At 37.9% G+C, this 17,625-nt stretch overlaps 1 protein-coding gene across 1 annotated transcript; it reads left to right on the top strand.

Moving 5' to 3' along the window:
- Positions 1-2,391: 2,391 nt before the first annotated feature.
- LOC117475277 (melanin-concentrating hormone receptor 2) lies at positions 2,392-6,005 on the top strand. The gene is made up of 2 exons (XM_034121460.1): positions 2,392-2,795; positions 5,366-6,005. Exons 1-2 carry the CDS (start codon positions 2,392-2,394, stop codon positions 6,003-6,005), a joined length of 1,044 nt encoding a protein of 347 aa, XP_033977351.1.
- The last annotated feature ends 11,620 nt before the right edge of the window (positions 6,006-17,625 follow it).

The raw sequence follows: 17,625 nt of genomic DNA on the forward strand, positions 1-17,625 counted from the left end.
AAAAAATGGCATTAAGGCGCATTAAAAAGGCATAGCCTATAGAAAATACAAAAATACTCAGCATGAAACACAACATTGTGGTGGACCTGTGTCCTCTGTGTAAATGACATCTGAGCACAGCAGTGCTTTGAGGTCAATGCTAACATCGGCATGCTAACAAGCTCTCAATGACAATGTTTACATGGTACAGTAGTTCATCATTTTCGTTTCGCGTGTTAGCATACTGCCATTAGCAAATAGCACTACACACAAAGTATAACTTATCTTGATGGGAATGTCATCAGTTATTTTGTCATAAATCAAAATATAGGATACATTTTATTCACATGATGTTCGCGCTAAATGAAATGACAGAAGATCATCAAAGCTAGCATGAGTCATCCATTTCTTCCCCTCTGGGAATCCCTCCTTATCCTGAATCTACTTTATCTGCAGCAAAAAGTCAAAGCAAACTTGACATTGCAGACATTTGGCCACGTAAGATATTTTGACTTGTTGACAACATCTTGGTTATAACTAATACAAAACGAAAGGGAGGAAAAATGATATACTATAAATTAATTATGTGATTTTGATTCAGGGTTGTATTTTTCTTTTGCTGTAAGTAGCCAATAGAGCTCAACAGGCTAATTAAAGCAGGTCAGCTATTGTCCTGGAGCAGAAATAACAGCTCAAAGTGGCTGTGTTAAACAAATTATATTATGGTCCACTTTGAACATCAGTTGGGAGAGAGGGAAGCATCATAAGGAATGAATAAACAGTACAGTCAGGGGAAAGCTCACTCACCTGTGGTCAGATCCCAGCAGAGCTCTCAAAGTTGAGTTGGATCAAACTCTGACTAACTCTCCTCTCCAGCTGAATTCTAATGATGGCAGAAATTCCATCTTTGGTGAGAAGGTTAGGTTACACAGTAGCTTCACTCAATAGATTCAGATCAGATCTATTGTTAACCACGACAGTCCGCTGCAGAGAGTGACAGAGTGAAAGATGTGAGAGATGACAGAAAGTGACCTGCTACTTTCTGTCTACAGACCGTATCTCTCACTGTTCCCTGGTCTACAGAGCTTTGCCCTGTTTCCATCACCTCACCAATGAGCACCTACAATCCTGCATTAGAATTAACATTTTTCTGAACAGGTCCTGTTTTCTTTTTGTTTAAATGTTTTTGTGCTACAACTGATGTTTTTAATGTTAAAGATAGCTTTGTGTGCCATACATGTTGGTTTTTCAAACTGAACATACCGTAAAGACTGTCAAAATGCATGTTATTTTATTTTGGTCACAATTGTTATGCACTCAGTAATGAAACAAATTCAAAATAAAATAAATACCGGGGACCCCGGGATAAACTCTTATCAAATTGGTGTCAGTTTAGAGCTCCTCTCAGAAGTCAGGTTTATGTGACACAATATAGACAAACATTTTAGTGACTGGACCTCTTGGAATTTTAATTGAAAATGCCTGCTTTAGGCTGTATTTATCTGTAGCTGTATTTAATAAATAAAATAAAAAGAATTGCCTGAATCAGATTATTTTCTTAAAGGCTAAAACTAATCAGAATTTGAGGAAAAAACAAACCGTGGAATATTTAAAAGCTTTTTGGCCATGTGCTGTGTGATTAAAATTCAATAAACACACGTCTTTATTTAAAAGTAATTAAACATGTATCTCAATTGTGCAGGTATTTTCTGTCGAAGAGTCCGTTAGATTTCTGTTTCATCCGATTGCCTCAAGTAACCCTAAAGATAGCTGTTATTGATTCTTCCATTTTACTAACTTTAACATGAAATACTTGTCATATTTGAAGAATGAACATTACTTAACACTCATTAAATTATTAAATAAACGTCTAGCAGAGAGTGAATTATGGGGATGCACGAAATTGTACACTGCATCAAAATGCTTCGAGGAGTAGTTTGTTTTACTCTCCTTAATGATTAAATTTGTGATGCAAGGTGCAAAAAATGACAATATTTCTGGGAATCAGTTTGAAGTAGCTTTTTTAGATGTGCTTATCTTGTTACAAGACACAGTGAATGATCTTTGAGAGGAGGGAACTAGTGTCCCCTGAGGCGCAAGCTGCGTTTGGTAAAGCGCACAGCGGATGCGCACAGTTAATGGTCAACTCATAGTTTGCTTCCAGGGATAAACATGTGCCACGGACCATCGCTCTTCAAGGATTCAGAATTGATTATATTTCGCGTTTTCCAGTTTTAAATCACATAATATGTGTTAGGGACTTAAGGAGAGGATACGTGCTTTTGGAGAGTGCGCGAGTTTGGTTCCCAAGTTTGGAGACCAGACGCCAGCTGGAGTGTCGAGTGCCTCCATCACAACAAAAACAACGTCAACAACTATTAAAACATCGAGGCTTTTTAAGAGGATCTCAAGATGAATGACTCGGACGATTTTTGCAAAAACAACCAAACAGGGAACATGACCGACCCGTCATGTGTGAAACCAACTCCCGCGTCCCACAGCCAGGTCGACCTCGCCACTTTCATGCACATATTGCCTTCAATTTACGGCATCCTGTGTTCAGTGGGAGTTATAGCCAATGGACTGGTCATTTACGCGGTGAAAGCATGCAAGAAGAAAATGGTATCAGACATATACGTGCTGAACTTAGCAATAGCCGACATGCTGTTCTTGCTGGTGATGCCGTTCAACATTCACCAGCTGGTCAGAGACAGGCAATGGGTCTTTGGAAACTTTATGTGCAAAGCGGTGGTGGTCGTGGATGTCAGCAACCAGTTTACCACAGTGGGAATTGTGACTGTGTTGTGCATTGATCGGTAAGTGTTAAATAACTCCATATCACAGACTTGGTGCCAATGTTCGTCGATATTATATTCTAAGTGTATGACAAGTTGTTGGAAAAAAGTAAGATATATTTTTAAAGCATCCCATTATCACGTTTTGAAGATAATATAGCATATATAGGCTACCAGGGCTTCGGTTCGGGATTATTTTCATTATCAGATAATATGACAATTATTTTCTCTATTAATCTTTTCGACTTGTTTGAAAATAGGAAAAGTGTTTTTTTAAAGTTCAAGATGATGTCTGTAAATGTATTTTTCCTTAAACCCAAAATGTATATTTTACATTTAGCCTACATGATATAAAACTGAGAAAAAGTAGGAAATCTCCACATTTAAGAGGCTGTAAGAGGCTTTAAGCGGCATGTTCTGCCATCCCTGCTAGAAAAATGACTTTTAATTGATTATTGAAAAAGCTGGCAATTAATTTTTTGTTGAACTAATCATTCTTGGAATAAATGTGACAGCTGCAATGTATTTTGTCTACATTTCATTTACTTTTAAGTATTACATATTCCCTGTTACTCAGTTTAATGTATACAGATGCCATTGTTAAAAAAAGAGGTCACTTAGCAGCAGTCCATCTGAAGATACACTCATGGAGCAGGGTAACATCTGTGCAACAGCCCATGAAGACCTAATGTTCACCACATAAATGAAATTAGAGTCATGTTTATGATCTGAGCACATCAAGGACATTTTAATGAGTCTGTGTGCCAAGTGTTGGACTGATAAACATCTCCATTTGAAGGTAATCACCGGAGCAGGAGTTGCTCTCACAGCTTTAATGTAACACATCTTCAGTGTAACATACATAATGCTTTTCTGTAGGGCCATTTGACCAGCTAATTGTGTTCTGAGAGCAGCACCTGCAGAGAAAAACAGCATTTACTGGTTCCATCACATGTGGTTGTAGAGCACTTAAGTCTTGTTTGTTGTTTTCATTTCATCAACATATTTTTTAATCTAGCCTTGACATTTCAACAATTCAGCTCTATCCTTTTCAATAACTTTAATTATAAGTTTTAAAAAGTCACAAAGGTTTGCTGAAGCAAATACTGGAAGGAAATCAAGAAGAAATTCAGCTCCAACGTGTTCAACACAAGAAATGATAGGCTGTAATCTTCTGCTGAAATGAGGTCACTAATATAACCATTCACACACCAGCAGACAAAAGAAAGCTAACATTAAGATTACTAACAATACAAAGAGCAACATAATTACAATTCTTTCGTAGGGCTGTTTAAATGTATTTTTTAAAATCCTAATTATATAAAAAAGGGACTATTATTCCAGTTGACAGCTCTAATAATACTCCTCTGCTTCATGCCCGATCAAAACAAGATCACATTTCTGTCCAATGGATTATCCAAGTTAATGAGCGCATCAAGTCACATGGAAAAAGTTAACTTCTGATGCTAAACTTACAAAGTTATGTCTGTCTAAAACATGCACGTCTAGTTCAAACAACAACTTTCTCTAAGTTTTAAAATGTTCCAGCCACCAAACAAACAATATAACTTGAACCAGTGGTGAAGAGAAAGCACACTACCAACAAAGAGTTGCTTTAATCCACACAGGAAAGAGTTATTTCTGTGTGTTCCCGACTGAGGACAGTGTGTAATTTAATTTGATTTCATGGTTTCAAGTTATTTGGATATCAACATGTACCCGTTTCCAAATCAAAGAAGAGTCACGTATAAACATTATTAGAACAGCAATTGTAGTAATACAAGAAGTAGAAAGAGAAACTTTCACAAAAAGAAAAAAAAACGTTTCACCTGAACCTATTTGCTCAAGCCTAATGCCTTTCCTCACACAACAGAGACAACCACAGAGCATTACATATCTACTGCACTATGGTTTGGGCAGTCCAAAGTGCACATTTTTGAACATATCAATATCTTAGCTTGGCTGATCAGCGGCAGCACATCTGCAGGCCTGCCAAATTTGGTACACACATGATTCAACTATCACACTAAAACTTTATTTATGTTACTTTTGTCAAGGATCAGAATTCCAAACACTACATGAAAGCAAATAAATGAATAGTCTATGATAATTGCAATTTAGCAGGCTGTCCTGGAACCAATCACAAGAATGTCGGAGTCTTAACAGGACTGCTAAAGGGACGGACACGGATAAACATACTGTAAAAAGGAACTGGAAATAGGTAATTTGCCCCACTTAAATGACATGTTGGTGATGACAAAGTGGTCATTCATTTCCAGCAAATGTCCTCAAGACTGTCAATTTTGTCCAAACTAGCTGAGCGGCTTTCAAAATGAAACAATCAAATGAATAATCCAAATGGAAATGTGTTCATTTTCCACTGCTGCCATCCTGGGTAAATTATACTAATTTGCGCAAGAAATATATTGAGAGTGCATGACATGTAATTATATTCCTTTACTTGATTTGAGTCTCTGAGATTGTCAAAAATGAAAACGACCACTTGAAGCAAAACTGCCCTTCAGTGATGTTGCTTCAGTCATTTGTGTTACTGACAGGACTCACACTAAAATATCTTCTTCCTCCTTTAGGTACATAGCTATTGTCCACCCCACCTCCGAGAAGAGAACCATCCAGTGGACCATCATCATCAACATGCTGGTGTGGCTGGGCAGCATGCTCCTCACCGTCCCCGTCATGCTGTACGCCAAGGCCGTGCGCAGGCAGCAATTTGAGGTGTGCATAATGGACCTGGAAGGGCCTGAGGACATGTACTGGTACACTCTCTACCAGTCTATCCTGGGCTTCATCATCCCTCTTTTCATCATCAGCACCTTCTACTCTCTCACCCTCTACCACGTCTTCAGCTCCATCCGCCGCGTCAAGCGCAAGCAGTCCGTTTGGGCTAAAAGAGCCACCAAGATGGTCCTCATGGTCATCGCCCTGTTCCTGATCTGCTGGTCGCCCTACCACGTCATTCAGGTGATCAACCTGAGCAACGACAACCAGAATCTGGTCTTCGTCTACGCCTACAACATCAGCATCTGCCTCTGCTACTCCCACAGCTGCATCAACCCGCTCATGTTGCTAATCTTCGCCCAGAATTACCGCGAGCGTCTTTGCTCCAGGAACGCGCTCTACAGCTCCCAGCACTCCTCCAAGGTCACGGTGGTCAAAACGGACGGCTCCAGTACGACCAACGACCCCAACTACCGCTGCACTGTCATCTAATCACAGTGGACTTTTTTCCTTTCTTTTTTTTTTGTACATACACATGTCGATGTTCTTGCCCAATAAGGAAGTTACTTGTGGCCTGTGAAGTCATGTTTTCGCAGCTTTGGAGATTGATACCCTTCAAAACAGAAACAAAAAAACTGGGTATGAAGCTTTAGCATAAAAGTCAACCATGCGTAAGTAATATGTATTTTAAAAGTAAAATTATTTGTTACATTTGCAGTGCAATATGCACTGACTCACTCATTTACTCACTCAACATACATTATGCAATTCACATTGCCCTACACTCATGATGATAATGATAAATTAAACATATTAATTGGATGGGATTAGTTATAATGTAATATTTGTAGTAGCCTATATGTTTTTTCTACACAGTGTGTTGAACCATTCAGTGATTGTTACTATGTAATTCGTTTAATTTAAGGATTCATATTTGTATTATATTTGTCTCCTAAAACTTGGGCCCAGCCAAGCACACCTGAGGTATCACACACATGCTTAAGATCCAGCCACTGAGTCTTTCATTGGTTCATTCATTTATATACATTTCTGTAAGTGAAGTTATGTTATTTGTCAATGCCACTTTTTGTTTTCCTTTTTTGCCATACGGATCATTTTATTCTCTGATGGATGGGACCCCAGAGGCGCAAATTGCAGATTTTACTTGCTATGTATGTTTTGGTGCATTTTTTCAGTTTTCTTTCCATCTTATATATTTTCCTTTTTCAGTTATTGATACAAACAGACTTATACACAAAAACCCTACATAACCACTCTTAGCAACGGAAACTGGCTTGCATAAATCCTTCTTATTTTTTGGTTGGTGGTTCAGTTTAGTTATATTAGTCATATTTCTGGAGACATATGACTAATTTGTCCATATTATAAGATGATTGTCCCTATTTCTATGTTTTATTTGTATGTCTCTACCTCTGTCTGTGTCTGTTTGGGGACTGTCTTTTCGCACAAAAAACTCCCCACAAAAACAACCGAAATTATATTGCAAAAATAAATCCACTCCTCAGACGAAGGTTGGAACGCTAAAAAGGAAAGCGGCTGTTTCTGAGCCAATCCTACAGGGAATAACAGCACTGACTTTCAAAGATGCACAGATGAGAAAGGACTCTGAGGGAGCAGCTCAAGTGTGAATCTATTCCCTTTTGGACTGAGAGCTTTCATTAACCTTTATCTACTACTGGGCGCACCAAGTGTCCTGCTGGTTTACTGACAACACTGAAGTGCAGCCTTTGAGATCAGTCACTGACAAACATCAGAATGTTCAAGTGTGATATGTTTAACATTTCTTATTATCAGCCAGCCTCCTCAGGGCTCACCATGAAATGTAATTCCACTTTACAACAGTGGTTTGATTTTATCTTTACTCATTGTGACGTCCTTAGACTGCCATAAATGACTATGAAAATTAAGGGCTTATAAATTGGCATAATAATGGCTGATAAATAATGCACTCGTGCTTTATAGATCAGTTATTAGCCATTAATTACAAACTCATAATGGAATTTCAGGTTGTAAAAGTTGATCATTCACTGCTGTTTATCATTTTTATATTTGATAAGAATGAAGTTATTCATGTAAATCCACAAATAAATGTTTAACTATGAGAAAAGTCTGCTATTATTATTGATATAATGAAGTATGTCACTGTTAAAGTTAATAGATTGTTGTTATTGAGATGTTGGTATACTTAACTGGTTAACTACTTAACCCCAAATTGGTACCTATCAATGGCCCATAACAGATTCAAACTAAAAATGTAAACGATTTATCAACCATTACTAGCAATTAATCCATTTAAATCCCAATTGTTAATAAAGGCATTGTTTCATAGGAAAGAGAGAAGGCCTTTTATGGTATATTTCACGGTAGTCAGACATCAGAGTATTACTGGTTGTTCACCATGCGCACAGATTGAGAGTCTGTTGTTTTACTATTTCTAGACTCAGCAGAACAGTCCCCTCCTGATTGTTTGAGACTTTAATCTCATGCAGCGTAAAACACCAGTGACTGCTTTACAGTCGGTGTCGCACCAAAATAAAGGCTAACAAGAATCTGTCAGATTGTCATGATAGGCCCATGGCAGGGAGGTTTATCCCAGTGGATGTATTACGATCTCAGTGGATGGATTTTAAAACGCATCTGACATTCTGTGCTTTTTGTCTCTCTTTGTTTATTCATCCAAGTCCTTAAGCCTCCTGAGATATTAACTCACACCTATCCACAATTCATGTTCTCCTGTTGTTGTATTTAATGTACAATGTCCTTCAGATTTTGACTGTTTTATTAAAGATTAAATGCATCTGTATTCACCCAAATTGCTCAGGAGCTGCTTTTGGGTTTTGAAGTGTATTGTTTATGATAAAAAGCTATTTTCATAATGGACTCAAGGGACGAATGCAGTGCTCTGCATGAGACAACAAACAAAGCATGAAGGACAGGCAATGCTCCCGCATTAATATCAAGTAATCTGCCCTGATTGAACATTTGCATAATGAAAAGTGAGAGGCATGTACAGGAAATGTATGTATTGCATTATCTTTAGTCATCAGAGTTATTCATTAATGTATGTATGTTTACAATGGCACTGGAGCACTAAATGTGATACTGTGCATCTTGTACACTAATCTTGTGGCCTACGTTCAAATAGAGGTGTGTCATGTCAAATATTATATTTCTCTGTGCCGTGTGCAAAGATTGTAGGCATTGTTTTTTCTATGATCAAAATTGAATTACCAGCCGGGCAAAATGGGCTGTAGATTTACTCTGTGGTAATTAGTGTATGATAATTAGGTTCATAATAATAATGTGTTTGGTTATATTCATCACATTTTTTGAATTTGCAGGCTAAAACATATAGGCAAAATGTTAACAGTATGGTCATTTTAACTTTAGGATGTTTTTTTAATTGCGTAGGTTGATCTCTCAGGGCCACAGTAAGTGACCCCTGATGACATCGCTGTGACAAATCACGGTTAATATCAGGGGAAGTTAACAATTGACTTTCATTACATTTTGTTTATGGTGGTCCTATGTAGAGTCAAATAGACGATACAGCAGCATATGCTTTGAGGAGGGTCTACATTGTGATTGACAGGTTGCTGGCACTGTTTTCCTTGTTTGGGTGCTCTACATGTTTTCGTCTTAGAAATGTAACCCTTTCACAATGTGTTTTCAGTTCATGAAAGTTCATTGTTACATTTTGTTGGCCTAAAATGTGTTTATCTGGCCCTGATTTTGAAATAGTCTTTGTTAGTGTTTGGTATTGTTGAGTAGCTTTCACTGTTTTGTGTATCCACTGGCCAATGAAATCTTTCAAAGCACATGTGGTTGTTGTAGTCTACAGTAAAAACATGCCATCTGATCTCGTATAATAGATTATTATGTGAGTCATAACTAAATGTAAACTTTGTTTGTGAAGATTCATATTGATATTGTAAAGGGTACTTTTATACTTTTAATTGTTTTCCAAATGCTGTCAATGGAGAAACTGCAGCTTGTACGTTGAAAGTCAGTTATTCAAGTAAAGTCAAACAAACTTGTCCAGAGACGACTTTTACTTTTATTTCATTTGTCAGTCCTCTTATTTCTTATCTAACAAACATAAAAACACCTGGACAGCTTTTAATCATTGATTGGTGCTGAGGAAATATTCTGCATTTGCCTTTCATTGCCCTCGCCCGCATGAAACAAAAACACTTGACTTTGCAATTTACAGTGTTTTTCATGAGCTCTTAAATTATTTATGACTGTAGGAGGCTGCCAGGGGATCCCAACAGCGGCAGTAGAAAGGACTGCATGGAAATGAGAAGCGCCGTCTTGTGGGAGTCTATTTGCATCAAGTTTGTCCGATGTTGAGGGACACGCTGATGGTCTATGACCTTTAGGAGGCACAAACTCAGAGGCTTGACAGCAGAAACAGTGTCAAACTCACGATCAATCATCCATATAAGTGACCAAGGAGGATAAGAAGTTCACTTTGTTTGATTTTTATATTAACAACTGCAGGTTCATACCACAGAGGATTTCATTAACATTTCAAAATTTCCTCTGAAGTATTGTGTCCCCGCAGCACTTTTATGTAGGACTTTTTTATTTTTATGAGGCCAAAACTATTTGGGAATTATGGATCCTCTGTGAAATTTGATTTGAAAGTTGTGAACACAGTTGAACCAAATTATCATGGTAGTTGCTTTGCAATTTTTTCAATCTTTAATTTCAGACTAGACTAACACAGCAGATACGTGATGCTAATGTGCAATTTGGCCTTTGAGGAAAACATAACACATGCACACATATTTATATTTAACATTGCATTACAGAAAGTGTAATTTTACACAGGAGTTATGACACCGGTTAGCTTAGTTTAGCATAAAGACAAACAAAGAGGAAGAAAAACAGCCTGGCTCTGTCTAAAGTCTCAAACATATGCAGACCAGAACCTCTAAAGCTTTGTTTTAAAGTTACATGTTGTTTTTAATCGGTAGTCTTACCAGATCATAGCTCGACCATGAGGTTACCAGGCAACACGCAACACTCCAGGAGGTTTCTTAGCTGATAGCTGCTAAGAAATAGGCTATCATTAGATGAGATGAGATTAGATTAGATTGAACTTCATGGTCATTGCACATCGTACAACAAAATGCAGTTTGCATCAAATCAGAAAGTGCAAAGACTAGAGAAGGGAAGAGAAGTGTGTGAGGTTACAGCGGAGAGACGCATAGCCTCACGTAGTGCATGCTCCGCCATTTTAGCATGTATGCTAACACCATAAACCATTGTTTTTACATGTGGGCCTCTATTCAGATGAAGGAGATGAGATATAACTTGTCATTTGTGAGATTCCAACCCTCTGAGTACAAATGTGACATTGTATCAGTCCAACTTTCTGCAATAAAGCTATTAAGCTTATTTTTCAAAATGTCAAACTTTTCCTGCCAGAACATAATTTCGGATTGAATTAAATTGGCAGGACAGGGTTATTCAAGAAAAATAAATGGAAAAATATAAGATTTGATTTATTTTTTCAGATAAAATGTAGTGGAATATCCATAATAAATCCTTTCACATTGCATACATAAGAAAACAAGAGCTGAGAAAGAAGGCAGTAAGTAGCGTACAAAGTCACTGTGTATATTTAAATGTGTGAAAAATGGTATGTTTTGAATGTGCATCTTATTTTATTCTGAAATAAATGTCTTCTCTTGTGCCTGTAAATTGTGTTACTAAAGTGAGATGGTGTTGACAGTTCATTATTAAAGATAAAAGAGTTAAACATGTCGTCTACCCAACTCTTCACATTACCTCAACAGCACCTGTTCGGAGAATGATTGGACTGCAGTCCTTTTATGATCGGAGAAAACACATAAATCATATGATTTTTCTTCTAACCTCTTCTTCACACTGACTTCTTCTTCCTATCTCAGTGAAGCAGATCCCTCCGAGTCCCACCGGAGACAACATAAATCAAAATATGGATTCTTTACACTCATGTCTGGTCTAAGAAGAGACGCCAAACGAACCCCCGCCCCCATGCACTACAGGAAGTGCTATCATCACCAGATCATAAAAGATGCGCATCTGACAAATTCCCTGCTCTGCTGCTGAAACATTAAGGAATATCACCACATGTAGAGTAAGTGGCTGCTTTTACAGCATTTTTCAGGTTCTCAGGTAGTGAGTTATGGCTTGTGAAAACTGTTGACCATAAAAACTTCACACGTTAACTCTAAAATGCTACTGGAGCAGAGTGCTATCACAATCACATGGATATTACACTTGAAAATATTGACCTTTGAAAGTGGAGGTGATGTGGACAACTATCTTTCCAGGAGCTTGACTATAAATGAATAGCACATTTCATGCTCATCCATCGTCCATACTAAATCTTTACTAAAATTATCACACTGTCCCACACAACGCTGCTATTTCTATCTGTTAACTGTTTTGCCAAAATGACTCACAGGATCCTACTAATAAGCATGGTCTGCGTAGCTCGAGCCAGACATAGCCTATTCCTCTACTGCTTCATTAAACAAACTATTCAATAAAACACATCAATAAGCTACACCAGTGCACTGGCTGAAACTCTCCTTACTTCGATCTAACATTGGCAGTTTATTTTTTGTCAATTCTAATAAACCATCCCGCTTCTTTAAAGCTAATATTCATTAAAGCACCAAATGCGTATTCATCCGCAGGTTAAGTTAGTTCCTCAAAAATACATCATTCAATCCTGTTCCTGAGTCATTTCTATGAACAACAGGCCACACTTTTTTTAGGAAATGTTTATGCCTTTTTTTTTTGTAAAGTTATATATTTGTGCCCCATTTTTAAAGAAATTACTGAGTGATAGACACAAAAAAGGATTTGTTGATAATCAGAAAAATATGAAAATACACCAGTTTTATCCTTTAATTCAACCAACCAATATGGCTACTTCTTCCACGCTTGCTGATTTAATTTAAGCTCAAAATCAGCAACCTTACTACACTTTTGCATTTCAGTTGATTAACTCAAGCAGAAAATGTACAATATGTACAGCATTTAAGTTTTCCGTCTGGCTTCTCACAAGCACTCTCCCCCCGCTGTCCGAACTCCACTAATCTCTTACAAGATGAAACACTGAACTCAAACTATTTCTTCTCTAAACTTGTTTTTTCGACCAAAATGATACACACAGATATCATATTAATATCAATTAAACATTGGTGCGATACATTTTAAAACAACACAATCAAAGTTCTCTTTATATATTTGTAGGCTTCATGAGGCCATGTTACATAAATTGTATGAAAAATGCTATGAAATGATTCAGAACTTGACCCAAAACTGAGCTCAACTCACAACCCAGCTTCCCAGAGAAGTACACGTGAACGGGACCTGTAGTGTTTGACACTTTCACCAATGAAGTACAAACTAAATACAAGGGCACTCGGAGGCCTTAAGAGTGTGGACTCAAAACCCTTAAGCAGTTAGGTGCAACACACTGCACTGAATACTTCTTGAATATGAACCACTGAAAAAAACTTTCTTGGTGTTCTCAAGACCAGACGGGGGACCAAATTACTATTGAAGTATTTATATGCACTCCAAAAATCTAATTACACTACCATGCCAACACTGATCCATTTGAAGATGCTCCCTATCTCAAATGTCATCCACAAATTGAAACTTAAAAGTTAACTTTCTATATAAAACAAGAAAAACGATTACATGTCTCCTAGCTGCTTCCTTCTTCCTGAGTTGACAACATCATTGTGCATTGCAGCCATCATCTGGTAGGGAGTGGGGTCAGATCAATAGACACGTTTGCAAAACATGTCTGGACATGTTGTGCTTTTTCACAGCAGGTATTCAGTCTTCTCTACCTTCTGTGATCACAGTTTTCAACTCCAATATGAGCGTTTCGGTCGACTCATCGTTATATTTTGTTGTTTGAGGACTGAAGAAGATAGTTTACTTGTCAGGCTTAACAGTGCTACCTCACCATGGCTGATGGTGATATTGATCTGCTGCATTGAGCTCTTTAGTAAAGTCACTGCTAATGAAGACTTTCGTGAAGATATGAAGATACAGTATGTCAACACCTCCATTGTGTGATAAGCTATACAGGAATAAGATATGATCAAAGAGAGAGATGAAAGGCTTCTTCACGTTGCTGCCACACAGAAGTACTAACTTTGACAGTGAAGGTTAACAACCAAACATATCTGTTTTAAATATTCAGTTGTCCTCGCCTACACTGAAACAAGGGACGGTGTGTTGACAAGACACAAAGGATAAAAGTTGCCTGTGGTTGAATTTCCATCAATGTGGACGCAGCCCATAACCCCAGATAACATTCAGTTGGTCATAAATCAGATTTCTCCTGTCAAAGCAAAGTTCACAAATCTGTAAAGTCCGCTATTTATCAAATATAGTATACACACAGTTTGCAGCCAGACTTTTTTTTTTTTAACCAATTCTTGAAACATTTGAAAAAACACATTCCAGCTCTCTTTTAGAACTTCCCAGAGTCTGTCTTGTGATGTTTTTTGAATTCTTCTCCTTCTCAATGTTCCCAAAGATTGGAGCTGAGGTCTTGTGACTGCTTACAGAAAGCCACGCGAGTGAACACTTGTTGCTCTTACTCGGACTTTAAATAGGCCCGACAGAGAGCTCTGATGCACGTTTCCCCAATTGCCAGAAAACCACAACACTTTTTTAAAGTCAGGAGGGACTTAACTGCATGCTTCTGCAGGACAGATCAGCTCTTCTCTGCGGTTGGTGTGCAGATCTGATGCTCTGAATTTGCTAAACCTTATTCCCACGTGCTTCCATTAGCTAACTGTTTAGGTCAAGCGATGTTGCATTAACCTTTGGTTCAAACTTTCCTTTTTTCTTTCCAGCGATTAAACTTGGGTATTTTTTGGTTCATTTGACCTGTTCAGTTTTGTCTTCATTGCTTTTTCAATGAATAGGAAAATGCTGTTATTCCACTAAATCCTGTTAGCTTTTGACTGCACTTAAAGGAGCAGGCTGCTCTTCAGTCAGCTGGCTTTGTATCCCTTTGTTTCAGCTCATAAAGGTTGGTAAAGCATTACTACAGTGTCACGTTAAATCCTCTTAAAAGTGTAGAATTTGTCACAAAAGGTTTGGCAACACATATGGAAGGGGAGCTATGGATGTTTGTGAACAAAACAAACATCATTTCCTCAGTTCTTCTATTTGCATGTATCAATTAGATTACATTGGATAACTTCATTGATCCTCAGAGGTAAAATTAGTTTGGTCGCCAGTCAGACAACATGAAAGGCTTTCTGACACTATAATGTAATACTAAGAGGTACACACACAAAAAAGGCTGTAAACTGTAGCTCTGGATATGAAGCCATACTTCCAACTATTCATTGCAATAATAAAGTGCGACTTAAAGCAATATAAAACCGGTTCATGGTGTCTTAAATGAAAAAATACTTGCTAAGTGTTTCATGTAGTTAAATGTGTGCATCAATGATCCACACTGGAAGCTGTTTGTGTATTGAGCTAGTTTCATAAAGCATAAGTCATGCAATCCTTTCATTTAGACATAATGAACGGCCTTGTTCTCATAAACACCTTCCTCCAGGCCTTGCCCAAAATGAATCTGCAGTTACAAAGACTGTATATCCAACATTCATGCATTCTGAAGAAAACTAAGACAAGTCTGTGTTGAAAGACTGTTTTGTGTATTCTTGCACGACTTAAGAATCGATAAAGTGTGCTGTGTTCTCGTGAAGGCTTTTAGGAAAATCATACTCTAGTAAAAGTCCCCACTCTCTTTGCCATAATCAACAGCAAGCTGCTCAGCAGTATTTCCAGGCAAAGTCCAGTAAACAAGATTATTGGATACATCACGGTCCCACAACATAAACAAAGAGAAAATGTAACATGGCACCGCTATTATGTTAGTCTCTAAAGGAGAATACACGAGAACTAAATTAATCACTTTATAAAGCTTTTTGTATTTTCTCTGAGAACCTAAGTGTGCCGGGTGATTTAGTGCAACAAAGATACCCGTATCTTCTGAGTGTTTACTTTGTGTAAAGCACTTGCCCTAAGCTGCTCTCATACAAAACACAGTGTGGCCAAGAAGATGTTCGATATGAGGTTAATCTCATGGAGTGAAGACTAAGGGAAGTGAGCAGAAATATGACATAAACTAAATGGGAAGATATAATAGTAACCTTTCAGCATATATGTTAGTGTTTTGAGAGACAACTAGACTTGGTCACCTTCTTTTGGATTTGTTTTCAGGCTTTGGAAGCCTTGAGAGGAGACTATCACAGGTCTTTTTAGAGAGATGGCGTCCATATTGGCTGATCTACAAATGCAGATGTGTGTGCAAGTCGTATTTAATAGCAAACTATCCTGCAGCAAAAGTAGCTATTTAAGCATTGGCAACAGCTGCCTTCACTGCAAGGCAACACAAAAAAGGAAAGATGCACTTGTCAAATAGAGAGCCTGTTAATATTGGTGAGGCACTTCATAGAATTTCAGTAAATGTTGTAAATAATTAAGCCCACTGCTAACCATAGCTAGAAGCTATTGACGGCTGTACTTTCCAATTTTGACTCTTTCAAAAAACTGCGCACCCTGGGGTACCCCATTGAATTACAAATTAGATAAGAGGTTCTGATGAATGTCTTGGCCAATTGATGCCAAAAATATACCACTTCCCTACCTCTAATGAGACAAAAAAAAAAAATAATAGTAATACAGACTACCAGACGGGCCTGAGGTGTTTTTATGTGAACCAATTAGAGGGCTGACCATTGGAGAAGAAATGCTGGGTGCTCAAAAGCACACAAACCAACAATCGTGACTGCGTACGAGCACAAGGTTGTGCGGAAAACGGAAGCAGTGGATTTAAAGTGGAGTTACAAGTAGGGTGTAATGGGTAACTGTAGGTTGCAGTACACATACATCGACCAAATCTCAAATACAGTTTATGTTGTAAGTACCTGCGTTTCAAGCAAGTAAACTCGTGTATACAACCTCTGTTGGTGGGTACGTTAAAAATGACAAATTAGATAGAAGAATACATGCTCTCAACGTAGAAGCAAACTACAAACTTTTGACAGTCATCTTCCAAACCTACATGTGGTGAGGGTTTGATGCTCAAAAGAAGGGGATCAAATAAAGATCTGTGTCAAAAAAATCTCAAGTCACATCTCATGGTCTTCATCAGTTTGTTTAATTGATGTGGAAATGGCCCTGAGATTTTTCACAAGGATATTGAGAAACTTTTGGACAATTAGATTTCTTTGACTAATGCATGTAAACCTGCGTGATTCAAGAATCTTTTCAAACCAATGCCACATTTCTCACATCCCAGCAGAACATTTTTCCAAGAAAATGTTTCTATATCTGTTATCCACTTATGCAATTATCCACAGAACAAACAACAGCTAATAGCTAACTAATATATAACACATCCACCCACGTAAACCCACATTGGCACATCTACCAAAACATATGTTTCTCTCATCATGGAAGGTGTCCTTTTTCAATTTATTACAGGGCATCAAAAGCTCAACATGATATCTCCACCTGCTTTAAACACACGAGCTCACATGCACTTATTGACGCATGGTGTCTGGTTACTCCCTCTGATTAAGCGATTCTCAGTCATCGAGCAGCCCTGTGTGGGATGGTAATGTTGGGTGAAATAACTGAGATTGAATATTGATCAGGCACCCTGTGTACAGCCTTGGGGCACCTCAATATAATCACTTCCACACTTGTTCTGTCTCCTTCTGAGCGTGGCTGATGGAGTGATGGCAGAGGATGCAACCACGCTCGCGAGGTGTGATTTGTCATAACTCAATGCATTCAAACAAACACATAAACCAGTTATGAGACTGAGATTAGGTTACATTCAAACGCTGATGCAAATGCATCAAACCTTTATTGTTTTGATCATCCACTTATAGGAAGTTGTGAGATCTAGATTAAATAGTGATGGAAATGCTTGAGTGTACTGAAATTGAAATGAGTTCCAACCACTGAATCCAGACATATTTTTTTTTGCAGCACAAGTTTAATTGAACTGTGTCAGCAGTGTTAAAAAAAG

This window comes from Trematomus bernacchii, unplaced genomic scaffold (assembly GCF_902827165.1).
Source record: "Trematomus bernacchii unplaced genomic scaffold, fTreBer1.1, whole genome shotgun sequence".
Classification (NCBI taxonomy): domain Eukaryota; kingdom Metazoa; phylum Chordata; class Actinopteri; order Perciformes; family Nototheniidae; genus Trematomus; species Trematomus bernacchii.